Below are 23,723 nucleotides of genomic sequence, written 5' to 3'. Positions count from 1 at the left end.
TTACCAATGGAGGATCCCTGACTCTCTATTTATAGAGGAGTTCAGGAGACCGTTTCAAAATTTGTTAAACCATTAGAAGAGTCTGTTAGGTGGTTAGAGAGCCATCTGTAAGTGAGCTGACGTACAGCCGTGCATATGAGCTGGAGATGAGATCGTGGCTAGCTGTGGCCTGATTAAGGAAACTGCTATGGGCGTTTACAAAATGGTTAAGTCCGTCACAATAATAGCTCACCTCGATAGATGATCGGGGTAAAATAGAGATGCCATAATATTCATCCCGGATAAAGAAGGTATCAGGGTTCAAGTCGGTATATACCCGATCTGAATATTTCTATTAGCTGAGATGTCCGGATAGAATACATAAGAATGCCTTTTATTCAGTCCGATAAAATATCGAGCTGAATCTGCTTACAGAAAAATTAGTATGCTGGGATCTGGCATTTTAAGATTGATATTTCTTTGATTTCGTATGATAATACTATGTGTCTCGAAGCTGATTTAATGTACCAACAATGGCATTAATCATTTTTAGAGACCGGAGCATCATCACTATTTGCAAAACAATAGTACCTCGAGAAGCATGGTCCATAAAGAACTACATCACTATTGGAGGAAGAAGCATCAGCCATTTATTCTTTGAGGAAAGGTGGCAATTCTATCACGAGGCACGCATAAAATAAGGAAGAAATCTAGATTTTTGTCATATGAAATTTCGGAATAACGATCACCATGAGAAACTTCATGTTCCAACTTTCAACAGATAGATTTCAGAAGCAAAAGGTAAATAAATTTGGTTATATAAGCAGTTGTAATAGTTAGAATTATTTCCCCAAACAATTTTGACCACATATGAGAGCAAAAGGTAAACAAACACCCTTTCACCAGAAAGTAAAGATATTTATTTATATTTATTTACCTTCAAAAGAAGGGCATTTATTCAATGTCTTTCCAAAACAAAAAGGTGGGGTATTTACCATGTTTATTGAACTATTACCCAATGTCTGCTTTTACTTTTTTATTGAGCCATTGGTATTTACTACATCGGTTTTTCTACAGATCTTAATTATGATTTCTGTTGCAGGTTTTGCTCTAGTCTATCTGATTATAGCTTGCCTTCTACCTATTCATGTTATGCTGTAGTTGACCTGGCTATGATGCCCCCTTCATAAATTGTCTGCTGCTAGATTAGTGTCTACTAATAGCCAATTTCTCTAGCATCTATGCAACTCATCATTTGTGATCTCTACATCCTGTTATGAGGATGGTAATGTATGAATGAAGTAGCGAACACTTGCTCGCTAACCGTCGTTACCTGATGGATGAAGAAACCACTGTTGACACCCTCACTTCTATAACATCGATTGATTGATGGCATTTTAATTTGGACAGCAAGTGCCTACTTTGTTTGGAATCAATGTCGCTTTGCTTTTCTGTCGAGATTAAATTTAGTTTCTTGGAGAAAATTGCATTATTGATGGAACAATTACTTGCATGGAATCATTTAATTTCTCTCCCATATATGGAGCCGAGAGTGCAATGGATCACAATCATCAATCACTAGGTGCAAATAATGAAAGGCTATGTTGCTTAGTTACTTGTACGAATGTATCCTACATTAATTTGTATAAGGGCCTGATCCTACAAGCTTACAAAAGTAGAACAAAAAGTGGATTTGCACAAAGATATTTTTAGATTCTTCTGGGTGCATGAATATGCTTCTGATTCTATATACTTGTACTGAAATAAAATTAAGTGATAAGCTATTTACATTAAGATAATAGTAACCTTGATACGTAAAACATGTAGTTTTTGGACCCTTATTTTGACATACTTTGAAATAAGGCAAAACTGATCAATAAAAGAGAGAGATTCTTAACTCAATTGATTATTCTGGTAGTTAAAGTAGTGAAAGAAGAAAATAGGGTTTTAGATTCTTTTGGATAAACTTCTCTTAAGATTCTGGGACTCTTATGCTTAGGATATTTAATCTGATAAACTTCTAGCACTAGCAGTTCATTTACTAAGCTTGGTGCTCGTCGCTGATACATCTGCCAGATAGCAGAGTTTGGTTTACATAGGTTGAGTGGGGAAGAATAGAGATGTCCGTAACTGAACCACTTTGGACTTGCAGAAAATTATGGATTTTGTTGTCTCAGCAGTTTCCTTTTGAATCAGTGGATGTCTCGTGGAGCACTCAACAATGTTTTTGGGTGTGCTGGGTTATGCTGAGTTCAACCTTTTCTGATAGAGTAATTCTTTGTGCATCACATGCGGTGCAACAAAAATACACCGCCCCATCTTATTGGACCACGTAGCCATCACTTTTCAATGTATATTTAATGTCTGTAATTCTATTTTTTCATTTGAAATTTTAAATAACGAAAATGGTTCTCATCTTTTGAAAAAATTATGACATCCTGTAGCATATTGTGATATCTTGCAGTCAAATTATAACTTCCTACGTAGTAAGAAATCATAATTTTTTTGCAGAAGTCATAAAGAGAGGAGCATTTTCGTCATTAAAAATTTATGAAATTTTTAAATGATGAAAATACTCCTTTCCTTATGACATCATGTGGTCAAGTTATAACTTGCTGTTGTGCAAAAAGTCATAATTTGACTACAGGATGTCATAATATGTCATAGAATATCAATTTTTTCGAAAGAAGAGGAATATTTTTGTCATTCAAAATTTTAAATAATAAAATAGAACTACAGACATTAAATGCGTATTGGAAAGCAGTAGCCACGTAGCTCAATAAGATGGGACAGTATATTTTTGCTGCACTACATGTGAGGCACAAAAATTTTCTCTTTTTGGTTTTCTTTTATGGCCAGAGAACTCAGGACAGGAATGGCCGCCACGCTTGGTTCGTATTCTTAAGACCACATCTTTCCTTGGAACTCCATCGTAGGAACTCAAACGATATTAAGAGTTTGTAATCTTCCACGCTGTACTAGTTTTTCTCTTTCCTCTGAATATTGTTGGTGGGAGTTTTTCTCAGTCAAAGGGAAGGTATTACATATTTTCACTTAAAAAAATCAAAAGGGTTTGGAAGCTATCTATATGGTTCTTTGGCACAATACAGCAGTGCCATCGAATTTTCATTTCTTCCCTTTATATTTTTATCTTAAGATCCATTTAATTGGGATTAATTTAATATAAAAAAATAAATCTCATATTAGACTATCATGTTTAATATGAAAATAAAAAAAAAGATAATAAAAATTTAATGAATCCCATGTTTATTTTCAGAGAGAGAAAGTAAAGTAAATATATAAGAGATTGGTATTTGATAAATTTCAAAATGGTGATAATCTATAGTTGATAAAAATATCCTCAATATATTTAAAAAAAAAGAGGTATAGGATGAGATATTGATGACAATAAAAATATTGAAATAAATTAAGCTTAAAAATAGAGTAAATATATAATCATTGAATTTATTTTGATGTCTTCCCAAATTCATTCAATAAAAAATTTTTGCAAAAGAATTAAGAGGCAGATGATATTATGCAAAAGATTATATGATTATAGTCAGTATATCAAAACTGATTGAAGATGACAACACTATCATAATATAAAAAAATTATTTTATGTTAATAAGTATATTTGTAAATTTATCGGTATTCTTAGATAAAATTAGCTTCAACCAATTGCAGTAACTTTTTTCAGTGTCATTTTTCGAAATAATTTTTCACCAACTAAATATAATAAAAATTATTTTTTTTCATAATTATTTTTTTAGATAAATAATTTTTAAGAATTATCAAATTATCCTATAATATGACAAGCTCCAACCAAATAGACCCTTAATTTTTTTTTTGTATGGGACCGTCATAATTGTAATAGAAGTATCCAGTTGCTTTGCTTAAACTTGTACATGAAGAAATTCTGATCTTGGTCTTTCTTATTTGGTATTCCACATGTGAGCAAACACTTTGATTGTCTGCTTAATTTGTTCTTGTCTCCTTATGATTTTGACCTCATGAGTTGTTTGTTTCCTCCACCTGCTTTTGTAGACCAAAACTCCTGTCTAGTTAATCGCTATGATTAATGCAATTAAGGACTCATTTGGTTCGTGAGAAGCGGAGGAGGAAATGTATGGTCAAAGAGAAGTGAAAAAATTCCTCTTGTTTATTTAGAGTTTTGAAAGAAGAGAGATTAAAAAAATATATTTTATAAAAATATAATTTTGATATTTTATAAATATATATATATATATAATATATCTTTTTAAGCCATCAAAAGATTTATGGTTGACATAAATATTTTCTTTTTCATCACAACACTTCAAATCCTCCGTCACAATTTACAGCAAAAAATATTTTTAATCATCATAATTTTTTATTTATAAATGATAGTAATGTGCAGTGTAGGATAATATTTTTTCTTGTAGTAAGAGAATAATAGGTATTTTATATAATTTTTTAAAAAAAATAAATATTCAACCAAATATAAGTCACTTTGTAATAAAATATTTTTTCATAGCCCACAAAACATGTCAAAATCACTTTTCAAGGTTTATATTCTTGGAAATTAGCTTCCTAAAAATAATATTTTATAGAAAAAAAATCTTTTCGCAAACCAAAACCAAAAGGGTCTTTGAAATTCTTTTCATCTCCCGGTAAGTTCCAAGTCCAAGACAATTGGCGCTTTATTTTAATTGTGCACTTGTATATACTTCTGATCCTACGTGATTTCCAGTGACGTGCCCATGGTACAGTTTATCGTCAATTTGAATGCTTCTTTGCCTGCTTCACAGAGGTTCATTGTGCACATAATTGACGACTCACACATAATTGAACTCCCCTTCTAAACCACCAAATCTGGAACAGTTCCTAGGTTTTCCACTCTGAGGAGATTCATGAGCTGGACAAGTATAGTTTCTCCATTGCCATTTAGGACATCTTTGAAAAGTGCCCTTGTGTTTGTGGTGTTGAAGAATTCTACTACAGATATGTCCAGGTTCTGGTTGGCATGAACGGGCCGGGGAATATTTACTTTAAAGAGTAATCCACATGCAATCCAGCGGTCTTTCGAAAAGGAAGTTAGCCTACCGTTACCAACTTGAAAGCCGTAGCTTTGGTTGAAGATGCTTTCGACTTTTAAGTTGATGCATGTTTGATACTTCTAGGCTCTGTGATACTATAAAGGCTGATGTTGTGGTGCAGATTGTACGCTAGATTTTGCCAAAGTTTTTGTTTGGTCCTTGTAGAAACGCCGCTCTCTTAGTAATAAACCGAAGTAATGTAATACTGGGGAAGACCAAAGTTCTTCACCTCGGGTCATGATGAACTATAAGCCATGATCATGTTAAAGTCACGGAATTGGCGACAATTCCGTCTGCTCAGCCATCAAAGCAAATTATAACCGCGGCAAAGTGTGGATATTTGTTACCATATAGTTATGGCACAATGAAGATCGTTGTTGGATGGTTATTCTAGTCTCATCTATCTGGATAATGGTCACCAGACTTCCTTTATAGATGGTAGGAACTGGGAGATCCTCAGATAAATCTCTGGATACATTATTCTCTATATTTTTTTTTATTATTATTATTTAGAATTTGATTGATTTGAATGTTGAAGGATTCTTTACTAGTAAAAGCTTTTTTTCTTACTCCATGGCCAAGGAGTCCAGATGGACATACTCCCAAGCTTCCAACCCAATCAGTCTGCCAAGCTTCACCTCAGACAGTGATCAATCACATCGTCACCTCGTAGTTCTATCGACCTAAGATTCTAGCGGCAACATTTGTCATTCTCTTTGGTGCCCTACTGCCAAGTGGGAGGATCTTAGAAGATCTCAAAATCTAACAGTTCGACTGATCCTAGACATGGGCCGGAAGTGGTCGCCGCTGCTGTCTCAAGAAAATTGCGAGGGGCGGTTCTGTGCAATCTGTGTATTTCTTCTTGACACCGGGCATCAATGCAAGCTGTTGGCTTTAGCTTTTTCAAGATTTCCTTCTGGGAATGATTTTTCTTTGTGCAGCTCACGTTTCTTAAGGCTTGTGATGGTGTTGTTTCATTACTAGCGTGGCAAGCTGGTGAGGCTTTTCCTGAGTACCAGTGATGGATAAAATATGTTGATTAATGGTTTAAAACGGATAGAAGTCATCATCCATGATACAAATTAATCCATCATTAAGCAGTAGAGAAGAATGCAGCAGTGCGAAAAATCTGAAGCAAATATCCTCCAAATAAAAAATGGGGGGAGAGAGAGAGAGTCCAACTCTAATACCAAGGAAAGAGCTCCTGGTATTAGATTCTATCACAACTTCTGTGGAAGCGCAGTTTTGTCATAGCTCCTAATTGAGTGTTGCACCTAAGAGCACATCTCAGTGATTACTTTCCGTTTAGCTAATTTGAGTGGAGGTCTTCATCCATTTCAAGTAATGACGCAGGTTATATTTCTATTTCTTTGTCATGAAGGAATAAAATTTTAGAAACCATGGCGTTGACGGAAGGTTTCCAGTTTTTCATATGGTGATCTTTTTCTTCTTTCTTCTTCCTCTTCTTTTCTTTTCTTTTTTTTTGAGAAAAAAGTCCACAACGTGGCGATTAAAAGTCGCAATTTTGCAGATGATCAATGCGTCAGCGTGTAATCAGAGCATGCATGGAATTGGCAAACCAAATTGAGGGTTAGTGAAGCTTATGCATCAATTAAATTATTGTTACTAATCTATAAGCTGAAGTATGAGCTATACTTCCCGCAATCTATCACCAGAAATTGTTTACTTGACCACTGAGGATTCAAAGTATGTATTCCAACGCAAAATGACGCATTTTGAATTCTCTAGGAATCTTTATTTGCTAACGAAAACTTAAAAAACTGTTTGAAAAGCAAATGATTGTAAGGGTTGACAGCTGATTATGGTAGATGCATCAGCTTGTCTTTCATCTTTTCTTCCATCCATCCTCGAATGATCTTGGCAATAAACTCTTCGATCTCCTCTGTAGATCAATGAGATTAATATCAGTTTCATCATTGTCATCATCATCAGCATCACCATCACAATTATAATTTTCTTCATCATAAACAGCACCTCCATTAGAATCTTCATGCATCATTGAATCTGCTTGTCTATCCATTAAATCACCATCAACAGTAGCAGCTCCCTTGCTTGTGCCTTCTTCTACTTCTTGATATGTTATAGTTGGAAGGCAAAACTGTTCTGCAAATGTGTTTGATTTCCCAGCAGATGATGACCTTGAATTGCTCAGGAAGATGGCAGCAGCTACCATGTTTAGCATCATGAATACCAAATAAGAAGAGCTAGTCTCCTTCCTTGTTGCATGCAAGTAACCAGAACTGCACATAAGCCCCAGCCAAACAATTAGGAGAACAGCTGCTGTTGTGAGGATTAACAGAAGGAAGGAAAGCTTGAATCCCAAAGTTGCCTTCATGACCTCTCTCTGTGTATCTGTGTGCGCTTTTTCAAAATTTCAGGCCACCTTGTTTCTATGGAAACTACTTATATAGAGGTAGGCATTCTGAAAAATAGAGAACTTACTATGGATTATTGAGTTAGTCTCCAAGAAACCCCAAGCTGTAAAGCTTAAGAGCACATTTCCTCACTGCATGAAGATTTGGTGCATGCTCGGGATATTTGTTGAGTACTAGTTTTGTAAGTCACGGACTCTTCTCAGTAAGCTTTATTAATATAGTTATAGAATGTGATTTTTTTTTCTTCAATATATATATATATATATATTGCCTGTATGATGTATTTTCGTATTTGCAGGGAATGTCTTATTCATTTTTACAAAATGATAGAAGTCAGTCCTCGACAATTCGAGCAAAACCCCTAATCAGTTCCACGTTACATTTAAATGGACTATAGGCCATTGTAGACTTACTGCAACAAAAAAAAAAAAACAAAGTTTTCCTTGTTTTCAATTGTCTAAGTTAATTTTTGAAAAAATTGCAAAATTGTATGTAAATTTTAAATTTTTTAGATAATTGCATACTAAAATGAAAAATATATTGCGCTACATCTGAGCACACCAATAAAAATTATCTTTCAGCATCCAATTCATATAACCATCTGTTTTAGTTAAATTCCATGTAAATTACATGCAGACTTAACGCAGAGGGAATTATATTTAAGCTGTCACTATTTTTATTTATTCTTGTAAGATGTGTGATAATACAAGAGTATGTAAGCAAAAATTTCTATAAAAGAAGATCGCCACAAAGATTTTTCATGTTGACCTTTTGGCTTTGATTTGTCACTTTTGTTTGACTTGGCTTACGAAGCCAAAGCTAACAGTGACAACTAGAAGTTGAAGAAGCAAGCAATATACTTTGAGAGACTCTGATACCTCCTTGTTTTCCCTTCTTCTTTTTTTTTTTGTTCATATATATATATCTTCCAAAGGTGATTAACCTCTTGATAAGGCTAAATATCTTTATTACCAGATACATAAGAAGGAATACCCACAGTTTCTTGCCCAGATGTGCTAATCTCAGGAGGACCGAAATCACAGCATCAAGATTTCATCACACTTGTAGAATCAAGAATCCATCGTTATGAAATTTACCAACACTACAAATGACTGTATTTAAACACCAGTGAATGAAAACCAGGTGTTACAAATATAAATATCAACCAAGCTAGACAACAACAGAGGATAAGAGTCAACAGAGTTGCAGTTCTGGAGAATCCTACAGAATCCATATAGTAAAGTTCATCCCTTGATGAAAACCTAAATGCATGCAAACAAGCCTACAACACAAGTTAGAGAAGGTGAGCTCCAACTATCAATTGCAACACATGCGAAGGCAGCTGTTACAAAAGGGTGTCTACTTCTGGTCAGTAAGATGCCTCGGAGGTGCGCAACAAACTTTCTGGATAACTTCAACCTCCAGGCAAAGACACGTTAATATCTGTCATGGAGCTCCTTGTCTCAGATGCTGATTGTAGAGAAGCAGACCAGCTTTCTCCCTTAAAGGAGGAAGTCGCGAGCTTTGATTTTGGTGTTGCTGAGATCCGCTGCCCTTGCACAGTACCATACGCCGCCTCCATCTCTATGCTGGAAATCGGAACTGCAGCTGTGGGCGTTGACACAGCGGAAGTCTCTAATTTTGGCTTCTTGGTTTTCTGCTCCAGCTTATAGCTTGGCAAAAAGCTTCCCACCACAACCTTATAGAAACAGTGGAGAAAAGAACATCTAGTTGATCATGTAGGTTTCTTAAAATTCTTAAGGTACGTGAAGTCCAATCTGAAGAAAAACTGAGCTCATATGAGACTGAAGTGTAACTGAACACTAAGTACTGAGATATCATCATGCAAATAAAACCTAGATGACTAACTTGGAACAAAAGAGAAGTATTATTTTGGTTGCCAAGAAGATACAAAGGTCTTTATAAATAGATAAAGGTTTGGAAAAAGTGCTGTAAAAGCAACTGCAGAAGGTTTTGGAGCGGAGTGGCAAAAAAAGGAACCCTGTAAAAGATATTCTCTACTATTGGAACATGGAGCTATAATATATGTGCGTCTGTCTATGCATTTATATATGTATGCACATGCATGTACCAATGAATAGAATAAAGAAGGCCATCAGCTCTCCAAAATTCACCAAAAATATGAGAAAAACCAAAGAAATAGCTTAGCACATATGATGGCCACATCATCCTTTAAACGGGAAACGTTGCATGTTACATGACTAGTTCACACTTTTCATTATTTTTAGTGGGGAAGGCAATAATTTTCTTTCTGCATCTCCTCAATTTGTTCCACTCAATTTCGGCACCGTAATCTTCTTTCGACTACTTGCAAATTGATAACAATCATATCCGCCCCACTTTCTATGAATAAGAACTAACCACACAAACAGAATTCAAAATGTGGTTCTTTTGGGTATCCTAACCTCTTATTTCCAAAACAAATGAGTTTATCAAATATAATCCTTTTCAAAATATCACAAAACTATTCTCATCAATGTTGTCCTTGTAGCCTACTTCTCCTTCTAGTTTTTGAAACATCTGACAGAAAATGAACTCTACTATTTAAATATAGGATCTAAGGTTTAAACTTTCAGCCAAAATTGATTCATGTTGCCAAAACAAATTGGTTTTGACTAACACCAATCTGTTTCAGCCAAAACTGATAAATTTCAATCGAGATTAAGCCCAAACTGACCAAAGTTTTCAGTTTCAGCTGTTTTGGCAGGTTTAGGTTTATTTCAGCTGAAACAAGCCAAAAATGCTGCCATCTGTTTTTATTTTTATTTAACAAGAAAATATATTTATTCTTTCTAAAAATCATCAATATAATTCAACCACACATTTATTTAATGCTCTAATGATCCTTTTTTTTTTTTAAAAAAAAAGTCTAAGCTTTGCTGTTATTGGTGAGCAAAACGCAATATTAACTTATAAACAACATTGCAATATGTAAACTAAAGATGCATGCACATATAGGGCAGCTACTTATGACCCAGCAAGCCAACCTGGCCTGCAACCAACCTGCAGGTTCAGGTTTGACATAAATGGGACTGGGTCATAGACTGTCAAGCTGACCTGTTTATTTAACATGTTGGCTTTAGATTTAGAGTCCTAAACCGTTTAACCTAATTGGGTCTAATTGCAATCCAACCCATTTAACCTGATTCAAATTTATTAAATGGGTTATGCAGGTTACTTGTTTAACAGAAAGGTCAGGTTTGGCTATAGATTTTTGATTTATATTTGACCTGCTCCCGCTCGATTGCCATCTCTACTTGCAAGTATAATATTTTTACTCAATAATTTAGTGCATTTATATGTTTTGATATATTAAGCCTAAATACTATTTAATTTCAGTCCAAGACTATTCAAAATACATAAATTATGATTCTAAATAACTTAAAACATAATAAAATGGTGTAAAATAACTTGACTTAATTGGTTTTATTTTTCTTATTAGTCTATTTCTTGGAGTTTTTTTTATCAAAACTTCGAAACCAAGCAAAACCACTGAGACCGTCGAAACCAAGACTCTACATAAGGCAAAAATAGAAGTTGACAATATACAAAGATACTAAGTGGAGATCTCTCCGAATCAAAATATCATACCCACAAGGCTAACATAAAACAAGACTACCCGTTCCATACATTTGTTTATATTTTTTACAATGGCAAAAGAGCATCCAAACTCCAAACGATGTCCAAGTGCACAAGGCTCCTGCCACTAGGGTTCTAGGGAGGGTTAGACGTATGCAACCTTGCCCCTATATGCAAAGAGGTTGTTTCTGTATTTCAAACTCATTACTCCCAGATCATAGTGGAGCAATTTTACCATTGCACCAAGGCCTACCCTCAGCATGAGAACTATAAGTCTAACCATTTAGGACCTAAAGGAATCCAGTATATTGTGACCATACAAACTAAGCCAAGCCATCATAATTGTTGAATCATCCACCTCTTCTTTCCCTATAAGTTCCTCCCTCCTAGGCGTCTTTTTTTTTAAATCTTGCCTATGCTTATTCTATCTGGACATGCTAAGACTCAATCGCCCGCTCCTCTTGTTTTTCTCTCCTTTTGACCATTCTCTTTCCTTCCATAAAAGCATAACAAATCCTCTTCCCTTCTCCTTTTCTTCTGCAACTATTCTAGCATTAGTATAAAGAATAGGAATCAGGAATAAAAAAGATAGTAATGATGCAAAACCAGAGGGAACTAGCTTCCATGCTGATTTCTTTCTCTTCAAGAGGATTTGGAATTGGAGGAAGACGTGCCACCATCCCATCTTTTTCGAAAGAGCTCCCAGCCCACTGGCTCTACTAAACCCCATCAACATCTGCATTGTTATCTGTTTAAAGAAAAACTGTATTTTTTGACTCATTAGTTTACATATTGCTTTGTATAACTTTCATTCCTATGGCTCTCTTTATTTCATTGCTCAAGGAACAAATAACTATCAAGAGATTTATTGATAGTAGACAATACAAACCTTTTTAAACAAAAGCAATATGTGAAGACTTCAACCGGCAAAAAGCATTTAAAGCATCTTGCATCTTGTGTTGAACAGTTTTACCTGCACAGGACTAGCAGCCACGAGTAGACCAGCAACTCCTCCCCCAACAACACGACCATCTGGGCTTGCCAGAGAAACACTCATCCCACCAGATCGGCTCCTAGTTCCTCCATTCTCAGTTGGCATGAATGATCCTGATAAAGAGAGCAACTCAAAGCGGCCCTACAAAATCAGCAAGTGGAATAAGGTGGATAATTAAATAGTAGCAGCGGAAGTGGCAGCGGTGATGTGGGCAAACACATCCATGCACAGAACAGGGGAGGAATGGAGAATGGAGAATGTTGGAATCTATATAATAGGCACTGAAGTCCAGATTTGGGATTAAGGATACACTAGAAAAGTGTTATGCATCAACAAATTAGACCCTTTGCATTTGCTGAAAGCAGATTGACCAGGGAATTAAGGTTGTGTTCTAAGAAACCATTCTGCCTTGAAATCCAAACTGTTTACCTTAATAATGAGATCCAAGCCTTTTTTTCTAATAGGGGTCAGCTTTCTGGACCATTAAAGTATGGCCAATCAAAGTTTTTTTTTTTTTTTAATTAAAAAAAAAACTTACAATAAGCAGAAAATCTAACAATCCTTAATGAATTGGTGTCAATTTCTGAATTAAGGCAATGGATGGACTCATCATCATTCCTGAAAGACCAAGCAGCAGGAAAGGAGACATCTCATTCTGCAATTTAAACTATTTTAACCCAAAGCAGATGCTCCAAGGTTTCCTAATAGTCTAGATGAAGGGGGAAGGATAAAAGGTTTGATATGGTAATCATCCTTGAGCTATAAATTACAAGCCTAATAATATGCATCCGTTTCTTTGATAAAGTAACATAAAACAGAAAGTCTAGAAGAAATATAAAAGGCAAAAGAAGATTTCTAACTTGTAATCATAAACAACAGTGCTGGCATTTACAAAAGCTTTAATGTAGTAGAGAAAAATGGAATTGCAAGTTCGTGCATGTATGCAATAGTGTGTGTGTGTGTGTGAGAGAGAGAGAGAGAGAGAAAGAGAGAGCACATTTTGAGCCCAAAAGTTACAATTGCAAAATATATAGTGGGCTGTCAGACTTGAGAATCCTCACAATAATGGAAAACATGTAAAATATAAAACCCGAAACTAAACTGTGTTTGCACGTCTATATACTAGAATATGCCATATGCAATGCATGTAGGGTGGAGACATACAACCTCCCATGTGGAGCCTCCTGTACTACCCAAGAGTTTGCTTTTAATAGTAGAATAGATAAAGAAGAATAGTGAATTACTAGGCAACTAGACAATACTTAGTCCTGCTAATGTTATAACCCTACTGTAAATGTTAGTAGCAAACTAAGATCACTTAATTAGGATCAACTTTTTTTGAATTAAGTTTCTAGGAACCCACTTGATGATATGGAGGGCATGCATCCTCCAATATCTAAGGGTGCAAATGGGTTAGAAAGACTCAGATGCAACCTGAACCAACTGTATCTGAAGTCCAGACTCTGGGTTCCAACAAGGTCAGTGATCGATCTATTAGAATTAGCCCCACCAGATTTGGCCTCGCAAATTAAAATAGCATAGAGGTAGAACTCAACACCAATTTAAACTTGGCATTGAATTTCTATTTTAACTCAACTTGTTGCGTAGATGTATCAGATCAAATTCTTAATCATGCAGCCCAAATCCAATTCAGATCCAACCTAGATCAACTGAACCAGGAACAAAATCCTTGGCATCTCAAATTCATGTAGAGTGAAAACATCATCATTTCTATTTTAATGTTTATTAAATGCAATTGTAGGTAACATATGGTTTGACATGTCACATATGCATCACTACTAATTGACTTTGTAACGCAAAAAGAGAACAAGATAATGCAATTCAAAATTAAAGAAAGAAAAAGTAAAGATAAATGTTTCCAGGTAGTGATACATGACATTATATAACACATGAAAATTGCATAATAAAGCCACATATGCAGTGAAGATACATCATATCAAATATTGAATTGTGTTACAAAGTCACATGTGCAATGCAAGTTCTTAATAGTCAATGAAAACTTCTGTTGGGTGAGAAATTTCCTATTTTATAGCCTCCTAACACTTGGCATATATAAAGCATATGACTGAATTGATGGATTGTTCTGAATCCAGCAACTGGTGAAACCATTAGTAGTTCATCATGTTAATAGATATGTGCGCTCCTACTCTATATTGTTGGAAGCCTCTTATATTTCTCCTTTTGTAATTGACTAGACTGATAATGAATGCATCTACAACAATATTTAGATGAATTTCAATCCTTAGAATATGACTTACCGGGCAACAGGTGGACATCCAAAGAACCTCCTCAAAAGTTTTTGTTATTATATCTAGACTGATAATGAATGCATCAACAACAATATTTAGATGAATTTCAATTCTTTGAATATGACTTACTGGGCAACAGGTGGACATCCAAAGAACCTCAAAAGTTTTTGTTATTATATAGTAGAGATTTCCAAATGGTTTCACGTACTAGAAAAGGCATCCGGATACAGCCAGTGGTGGATACACATTACCATGAAATAATCCTCCTTCAAAAGAGTAACTTCATTGCATACCACCCACCCAAAAATGTCTACCAGCCTATGGCTGCCTTAACACCTTAGGCAAAAGCAAGCCATTGATCACATAGGAGACATGTTTGAGCCTGCAACCTCTGAAATGACACAGCATGTTGGCTAGTGAATGATGGGATTAGGGAGTCTTAAGTCCTTTGTGTTTGGTACAATTTCAAAGCAGAAAAAGTACATGTATGCATGTTATATGTGTGCGTGATATAGGAGAATCATCAAACTTGATGTGGACCACTTTAGCCACTATGAGTAAGACTTGATGTGGACTATTTTGACCACTACAAGTATTCAGGAGGATCACCAGACTCGGCATGGACCATTGCCACTATGGATATTCAAAAAAATCACTAGACTTGATGTGGACCACTTTAACTATTACGGATATTTAAGAGCATCACCAAACTCGATGTAAACCACTGCCACTACAGATATTCAGGAGGATCACTAGACTTGATGCGAATCACTTTGGTCACTACAAATATTTAGAAAGATCACCAAACTCGATGTGAACCACTACCACTACAGATATTTAAGAAGATCACTGGACTCGATATGAATCACTTTGGCCTCTACAAGTATTCACGAGGATCATTAGACTTGATGTGGATCATTTTTGCCACTACGAAAACTCGATGTGGATCATGTCGGCCATTACAAACAGAAATAGACAAAATCCAAGAGCAAGATCCACCATATTAGGAAGACAACTCATGCACCAAATCTCAGAAGATCATAACTTAATCATACGATGCCCGATTGATATAATTTCTTTGAAATTGGGTATATTTTCAAGATTTACAAATTTGGATCCATCATCTAAGGGGCCAAATCGGATCAAAATTTCATCGTTTGAGCCTCAAAACAAGCTAGTTAAACCGAAACTTTTCAGAAATGACTTTGACTAAGGTTACCTTTTAATCCATGAAGAATTAGACGAAGCGATAGAAGACTAGGTTGATGTTGAAATCGAGACATCCCCTGCAAAATTTTAGTATTTTTTAAGATTTTTTTATTAATCATGTTTTTTTAGAGACTTGTTCCATTCGAACTAGAAAGAGAAATTAGACCCACATTGTTCAATGGTGGATGTTCTGCTAGAAGATAAGAAGAGGAATCTAATCCAAATTATGCAAAAAAGGACCTCACTATTATCAATAGGGATTATGTACTTCAGTTTATGAGGTGGAGAATCAATGAAAGGAAATGAGACTTAAGCCTACTTTCACATTTTTCATCTTTTTCTAGTTTTTCTCTAAGTGATTTGAGTTGAGCAAGTTGAAGAAAATCTTCCTTCTCCTCTTTCGGATCAATGTGTAATATATTCCATACCAGTGACTAGTTAGCACAATATAAAGGGGTGTGTCATGCACAAAATAATCACCCTATATGTGGCTGATATACGATGTCTTCAAAAGTGTTCTACTTAGAATATAATTCCATAATTTTTGGTAGATCCCTTCCATACATCCTTTGAGTGATCAACTGCTCCACGATGCGAATGGTAAACCCTAGGCTTGACAGCATAAGGTGTCATAATTTCTTGAATTTTAGTAAAATCATAATTTTTTTAATGATGTATACGTGTGTCAAAAAAAGCAATGTACCACATTTTTTCATTTAATACTCAAAATTAGCACCAAATCCGAAAAATGAGCAAAGAAACCCTAAATCAAATTACTTATAATTACTATAATTATGTTAATAAATGTTAGTGTTCATTAGATAAACTTGGTTATAAAGCTGTCATCATAAGTTATTTGCCATGTCCTCACACTAAACCATTCTACTTAATTGTGTAACATGTTTGAGTCAAGTCAAGTCACTGAAATCTCAATTTCTTAAGTAGGACATTCGTTGGGAGCATGAGAATATTTACATATATGGGGAAATTTGTTTCATTGGAGATGTAAATATTAAACTTTGTCAGCATGGGTCTATAAATATATAAAGAAGAAATAAAAGGTTAGTGGATGCAAGGAGGTGAAAAGATGAAGGCAGATTGAAATAATGGAGGGAACCATGGAGGGGTCAGAAAAGATAATGCAGGTAAGGCACGATATACAAAGTATTCGTGCATCAACAAATATAAAGTCCAATATGCACCATTAATTAGAAAAACATATACATATTCACCTACTAAAATTCCTCTATCCTACAGCTTATAATTATTTACATTTGAAGTTTTTTTTTTTGAAAAAAAAAAAGGCTTTCATGTGTCTACTTGGCACCAACATATGTCTTGTTTGTCCTAACTTAATTCAACTACTAATATTGTTTTCTTTTCCTCCATTGATCATCTATTCACTTAAATTCACACCAGTCAGATATCTGATTTTTGTATGTGGATCTCACTATCTAGTCTCTCCCACATCATCAATTTCATGTTTACTTCAATCTAGTCTTCAACATGCTGTTGTCATTCAATCATATGTTCTCATATGACTTTCAGGCTGGTATTTTCCATTTTATATAGGTTTGCTTCATCTCTATTATGGAGTTCTGCTACCACATTTCCAAGAGTTGAGTTAGTGACCATGCAGAGTCTCTATGAATAAAACCCAAATATGATCATATATTCACTTTGGGAGTCTAATTTTTTTATATATTAGTTGCATGTCCTAATGTAGAACATATTTTTATCTCCAACATTTGCTCTTTCAAAGATCAATTATTTATAAGAAAGCATATAAAATAGTCATCAAACCTAACCTGATTTGCCCAAAGTGAACCAAAAATGTTGGTTGAGGCAAAAGTCAGGATGAATTAATGAATGCTAAATTTAGGCAGTTCCTTCCACTATTTGTCAGAATTCAAATCATCAACATAAATTTCATAGGGGACAGATCAGTTTTCAAACCTCATAAGTCAGTGTACCACCGGAAGAATCAGGTTGACGAAGTGTAACGTTTGATATGATGCCATTAGCAGATAGAATACAAATAGCTCGAGGTCCTTGTTGAGAAAATGATATGATCTTCATAGTAACATCCTAGAAACAATTGTAAAGATAAATTAACAACAATTCACAGCAATAAAGGGTTTTACGTATAGTGAAGACTAAATATATAAAATTATATAACAAGATTTGCAACCACTTCTTCTACTAACCTTTGTCAAAAAGAATACACTGCTAAAAAGGACTTTATTATGTCACACTTTATGAAAAATCACACTTTGATCAACCAAAGAATCAATGTTTGTCTCTCAATATTGTAAACAAAAATATCTAAAAATGACCTTAGAAAGTTTCAATTTTTTATGCACAAAAAAAAAAAAAAAGGAATCTATCCACTGTTCAAAAAACTCAAGTTTGTAAAACCCAAGGATTCAGGCCCCAGCGGGACATCCCGCAAGACATCGGGATAGGGTACCATCCTATACGTTAGGATAAGGCCGTCCCGCTAACATCTCAGCATCTTGATCGGGCCATCTTGGAATGTCCCCTATCCCAAGTGTCGGGACGGGACGGGACGGCTGCACGTCTCGTTCAATTAGAAAATCAAGATAGTCCCATCCTACGGGACTTGAAACCTTGGTAAACCCATCAAAAGATTTTGTAGTGACAATATTCATTTGACAACATACTATTCATTATTTTCTCTCCAAGCAATATACAAATGTAATTGCAGCATCATCTCCCAGAACAATAGAGAAGTGAACAAAAGAAAATAATCATCATGAGAAGATAATTGTGGACACAATTAGTGTAATCATCGTCTCCATAACATATGACTCCTGATAACTTGGCATGAGAGCATAGCTGGTCGAAAGCTTTTCAAATAGGTAAGAATTGCACTTCAAGCCTAAGGAAACCTTGATCAGCAATAGGCCACAAAGTGGCAATACAGCAATCACACTAATGTACAGTCCTGTAAGTAATGTTCTTTGAACCAGCCAACCAAACACTGATTAAAATTGCATGGAGCTAACATGTACAATATGTCAAGGCTCGGCATCAACACATGCAAATACCACTTGCTTATTTAAATCATCAGTATCGAAGTTTATTAAATTAAGAGAAAAAATAATAAATACAAATTTCCACATGGTGCTTAATCACGGAAATAAGATTGGCAAAAGCAACAATACTATGTTTACATGTTTCCTTTGACAGACTAATGAGGACTAAAGCGAAAGCTATAGAACATGGTTTTGGTTGAAAAGGAGGGAAAAATTGGGGTAAAAAAAAAACTAAGATTGGGATGCTGAAGAACAAAGGAAATCTCTTTGAAAAATTTCTCCTTGTTAAGTGTCGTGGATCTTCACCTCGGCCTTGGCTAGATGCATCCTCAGCACTGCCGAGGCCGAACTACGGAAGATGGGCATTGGCTAGATCACACGTATAAAAAGCAATCAAGACTTCGAGATGTATATGACTCCGATTCCTTCCCTATAAATAAAGAAACATAGAGACCCTCAAAGTAAGTTCTCCATTCTCACTCTCCCCTTCTCATTGTTCTCCATCCCCTGATTTGAGCATCGGAGGGTCTCCACTGACGAACACCCTGGTGAGGACTTTTTGTAGGTATTCGGACGGAGCTCCAACGACAGCATCACCTTAGCCATCCTCACCTCAGCCATTCGACCTCAGGCGCGGAGATCAGGAGCAACATTAAGGAAACCATGAGGTGCTAGGATCCATGCCAACTAACTTTCTTTATGTAGTATGTATATGCACACGTTTTGATCACATGTTCATGTCCAAAATTTCCTGCTAGGCTAACAATCACGAGAAAGTAGCTGGTGAATTAAAATTTTTTGGTTGAAATTCATAGTTGCAATTCACCAAATTAAGATTAAACAATTTTTGTTAGAGCAAAACAAGAAAGAATTTTGATTGTTCCCACAGACTAGCTCAATCAACCAACAAAATAAGAAAACCAATGATTCCATTATCCTTAAGAGTACTTGAGGAATTGTAGAATATTAAGAAAATTGAAAAGTGACGAAGATATGAAAGAATAATAAAGCTCATTATGTTGCAAGAGATGGAAATAAATTCACCAAATGTATTGACATTACATGTGAAAAAAGAAATCTTCAAAGTTACTCGGTAAGGGTTGTCTCTAGTTTTTAATGATTTCATGAGGATTTATCAATATTCTTAAGTATCTTGTAATAATCTAATTTTAACATATTACATAAATTAGTTAGTAGGCTTTCAAAATAAAAATTTCCACATGCCCCAAACCCAAACTCCAATATGATAACCATACAAGGCCAAGTGGCAAATATGACTTGCTTTTTAAATATTGTTGCCAAAATATCTAGCCCTAAAGGTAAAATGAAACATCAATATCCTGCCAAGAAAAAGGACTTGGTGCATTTATTAAAAAAATATCCTTAATCTTTTAACACCTAACAAGCCTGGTACCATTTACATAGGAAGCTCCACCAATCCACTACAATGCATGATTGGAAAGGTCATTGCCAATCATACGATATCTTCTTTAAAATTAGATGAAAATATGTACAAACTTCTAAATTGGGGTTTTCCTAAACTTTATACGGAAAAAAAAAATATGGCAGAATAAAAGTATTCATTGCCTAGAAAAATCCTATAAAAGACTTCTAAAAGTGACAGTCTCATATTATATTAAAAAAAAAAAATCATAAAGAACAAAATGAAAAGTCTACAGTGCCATGGCTAATCTACAACCAGGCTGATGACAAACAATATTAACTATCATAAGGCACAGTTATACACCATAGCGATTATTTAATTTAAGGATTTAATAAGAACCAGAAGAACATGATAGCTATGACAAACACCAAAATAGTGTTGGGCAGGGTTCCAATATTAACTTTGTTTGAACATATCTTCAGTTATTCAAGATTACTAGGCTTAATTAAGCCACGACTAGATTATGAGCTAAACCAGACTATGCATGAAACTGTAGATGAAACCATAACTTAGGTGAGATAATAACACAATGCAGGTAAACAAGAATCAGCAATGGACATTTGCATGTTTCAAGTGAAAGCCATGATGACATATAAAGTGAATTAAGAAAACAATCAACTAGCTTAGAATTTAAAGTTCTCACGGCATGTTTTATCTGTATATTATTTTTGTGCATGTCCTTGCTGTTAAAATATCAAATGATTGGATAAAAGACATTCCATATGGTAACCCTGGGATAAACAATATGACATAGAGAAGATGCATGGTCGACGGTGCAATGGCAAGTATGGTAGATGCTACAATGTATAAGAAGACACTGGGTATTTTGCTGATTTTTAACATTCGGTGATAGATGTTAAAATTCGGTAATGTTTATGCCAGCAATACCTCGCCCGCTGCAACAGTGATGACATGAGGTGTGAAATTTGCACCAGCAGAGCATGCAACCATTTCACCTGCATAAACAGAATATTAATTGTGAGTGAACCACCCGGATCCAACCTATGTGTGGTTGAGAACAAAAATGTGTAAGGACAAAGATCATGTAAAAGCCACAATAGTTTAAGATGAACTAGCCACACAAATTTTACACGTGTGATTTGAATATTGAGGAGGAAAAGAAAAACATTATCCAGCTGAAGCAGTATTCAAAAATTGATTGCTTGACCTCATCAGACTTAGACTTCCAAAAGGAGAGGGAATACTGCCTGACAGTCTCTTCATCTAATACGAGGACCCATCATTAACAGAGCATCGGTAAGACCTCATCCACAGTCCTCCAATAAAATCAAATACGGACAGCACAAGCAATTCCTAGATCTGAATCAGGTTCCAACAACCTACGAAGGAAGGCAACTAAAATTTTTAAACCCACCTCACTTTTCATCATTTTAACAACAATTCAACCCACATCAGTGTCAGGAAACTAACAAATTTCACCTATAACCAGAGTCAACAAGATTCAGATTCCCAGTTCCCCAAACCCACCAAACAAAACTTGCCTTTCCCCAGAAGAAAGGACCCCCATGTCTGAGAAGATCTGATGCAAGAGATCTTATCCAGCGGTCCCACACACTAATTCCAGCAACTTACCTCTGAACTCAGTGGTCGAGAGTTACAGATCAAATTCAACTGAAAGCAGAAAGGGAGACAGGGACAAGAAAGAGATATACACCACATAAGACCAATACAGGGAACTACATATTGTCACGTCGGTTAACAAAGTTCCAGGAAAACCAAAACTAACATGAATTGCAGCAGAAAGGGACTCATTTGACAAGAAAAAAAAATCTTTTATCAAATCTAAACAAGGATCTCAAATAGCACACCGTAATTTTACAATAAAATTCACAAGATCGGACCCAAATTCAAAAAAGTGCAGAAGAATATCTAAGTATCAGATCATCTTCCCGACCGCAGCACCAAATTGTCCTAAATCGAACTCAAATACCATGAAGAAAGAAGAGGTAAGTGGTAAGATGTAATAATTTGTTACCTGAAGACTCTAACTCAAACCCATACTGTTGCTTGCTCCCAAAACCCCCTGGCCGCCCTCTACCCCGCTTCATCGCCGCCCCCACCGCCGCCACGGTCGGGTACTCCCCCGCCGGCACCGAGGCCGAGATCGGCATCGGGTTCAGCGGCAGCAACAAGCTCCCGTCCGGCCCGTACTTCCTCGGCCTCCCCCGCTTCTTCTTCATCGCCGGCATCGCCAGGCTCACGGACGCCGGCCCCACCGGTACCGCCGCCGGAGGTGGCCCCGGGACAACCGCCGCCGCCACCGCCGGAGGAACAGCTGCGGTCGTCGGGCCGCCCTGGCTAGACTCCTCCGCTCTCACCATCGTCGGCGCCGCCGACGGCGGGAAGCTCCCAGCGGTCTCCACCGCCGCCGTAACCGCCACCCCAGCAGGCGTTCCTCCTTCCCTCCCTTCCATGCATAGATAAACCCCACGAAACCCTAGAAATCTCGGCGCTTGATCAGGGGTTCAGGGGCCGGATGGAAAGCTCTCGACCGTCCGATTCGGCAACCTAGGGTTTCCTCGAGCTCTTGCCATTGGAGAGGAGAAGAGAGCTCAAGGACAAAGTAGCCATCTCGGAACCAAAAATAAAATTTTTTATTAAAATTAATTTCCTCAGCAATTTTCTCCGACCGGGTTCCGGTTTCCACTCGACGGGTCGGAAAACTGGTATTTTCAACAGCGGTGTCCGAAAACCGCCACCGAGTTCGCCGGCAGTCTTCGCAAGGAACAGAGAACGAAAATGGAAGAAGACTCAAAAGAGAGAGGCGAGCGAAATGGGAGGTAAAAAAAAACAGAGAAAGAAAAGATTGATAAAAAGAATAAAATGGAAGATATAAAAAATAATATTATAATATTATAATCTGAGGGGCTACGAAAATCGAAATATGCTTTTGGGATGGGAAGTATTTCTTTTCTTCCGTCCATTATGGGGGCGATAATAAACAAAGAAATGGGTAGAATTGGAAAAGAAAGACTTTTCTTGTTTTATTATTTTCTTTTTTTAATTTTAAATATGATTTTTTGGATTTAAAGCTGGGAAGCAATCGAGCAAACGCCTTGGAGACCCGCCTTTTGCTTGCCACTGAGCTGCTCTTTGTCTTTTTCTCGCGCTGAGAACTTTAAAAAGGGAGGCCTCGAAGGTGCCCTCGTATTTCAAATTAATTTCTATAATGCCACTCTGTTCGTCGATACTTTCGCGTGCTCTTCCTTTTGGCTTCTAGCGCGCTTCCACTATTCTCGGTTCTGGTCACCTCCGGTGAGCTTGTGTTGGTTGCTGGTCTGCCAAAATCGAGCTCGAGTCAAGTGTACGGAACTTGACATTATGTTCAGGCTTGGCAAGTTCTCATATTAAACCAGATCTGCACAAAGTCAAGCCAAGATTTTGCTTCTTCTTATTGTGAACCAAATCATTGTCTCAACTCATGTTGTCAAAAGTCTGCTTGTCAAGTGAGTTTGTCCGAGCCCTCTGTCAGAAAAAAAAAAATCTTGACCACATCAAATCTACTGACTCAAATAGTAGACTAGTTTAATCATGAACCAACACATATAAAAATAAAAAAATAAAATAAAATGAAACAACATCCAATACATGTATGCATGATTTACTGTACCATCTCATATTGGATGATACAAGATATATTGTACTATACTATATCAATATTGTATCGATACACCGA

At 36.2% G+C, this 23,723-nt stretch overlaps 1 protein-coding gene and 1 long non-coding RNA gene across 3 annotated transcripts; one reads left to right on the top strand and one right to left on the bottom strand.

Annotated features, from left to right (window-relative positions):
• The first annotated feature begins 5,886 nt into the window (after window positions 1-5,886).
• LOC140854314 (uncharacterized) lies at window positions 5,887-7,664 on the top strand. Its single transcript, XR_012137522.1, has 3 exons — window positions 5,887-6,489; window positions 6,586-6,644; window positions 7,206-7,664. It is a non-coding gene; the product is annotated as an uncharacterized lncRNA (long non-coding RNA).
• Window positions 7,665-8,512: 848 nt separating this feature from the next.
• On the bottom strand, window positions 8,513-22,862 carry LOC105059400 (AT-hook motif nuclear-localized protein 1). 2 transcript variants are annotated; one of them, XM_010942677.4, is made up of 5 exons: window positions 22,023-22,845; window positions 20,915-20,982; window positions 17,480-17,611; window positions 12,024-12,185; window positions 8,513-9,149 (listed from the first exon to the last, which is right to left on the bottom strand). In XM_010942677.4, exons 1-5 carry the CDS (start codon window positions 22,459-22,461, stop codon window positions 8,865-8,867), a joined length of 1,086 nt encoding a protein of 361 aa, XP_010940979.1. In that variant the 5' UTR covers window positions 22,462-22,845; the 3' UTR covers window positions 8,513-8,864. The 2 variants fall into 2 exon arrangements, with proteins under 2 accessions (XP_010940979.1, XP_073106181.1); XM_073250080.1 differs by having other exon boundaries at window positions 9,092-9,228; window positions 22,023-22,862.
• Between the last annotated feature and the right edge of the window lie 861 nt (window positions 22,863-23,723).

The sequence above is a fragment of the Elaeis guineensis genome, chromosome 16, assembly GCF_000442705.2.
Source record: "Elaeis guineensis isolate ETL-2024a chromosome 16, EG11, whole genome shotgun sequence".
Lineage (NCBI taxonomy): Eukaryota > Viridiplantae > Streptophyta > Magnoliopsida > Arecales > Arecaceae > Elaeis > Elaeis guineensis.
This window is presented reverse-complemented; position numbering and strand designations above follow the sequence as displayed.

What these genes read in the sequence shown, in the direction of transcription:
- LOC105059400 (XM_010942677.4), bottom strand. Translation starts at nt 22,461, where the DNA reads ATGGAAGGGAGGGAAGGAGGAACGCCTGCTGGGGTGGCGGTTACGGCG. An exon ending in TCACTGTTGCAGCGGGCGAG is followed by an intron (nt 17,612 to 20,914) that starts GTATTGCTGGCA and finishes AATTGTTTCTAG; the next exon opens with GATGTTACTATGAAGATCAT. An exon ending in TGGCTGCTAGTCCTGTGCAG is followed by an intron (nt 9,150 to 12,023) that starts GTAAAACTGTTC and finishes TGTTTCTATAAG; the next exon opens with GTTGTGGTGGGAAGCTTTTT.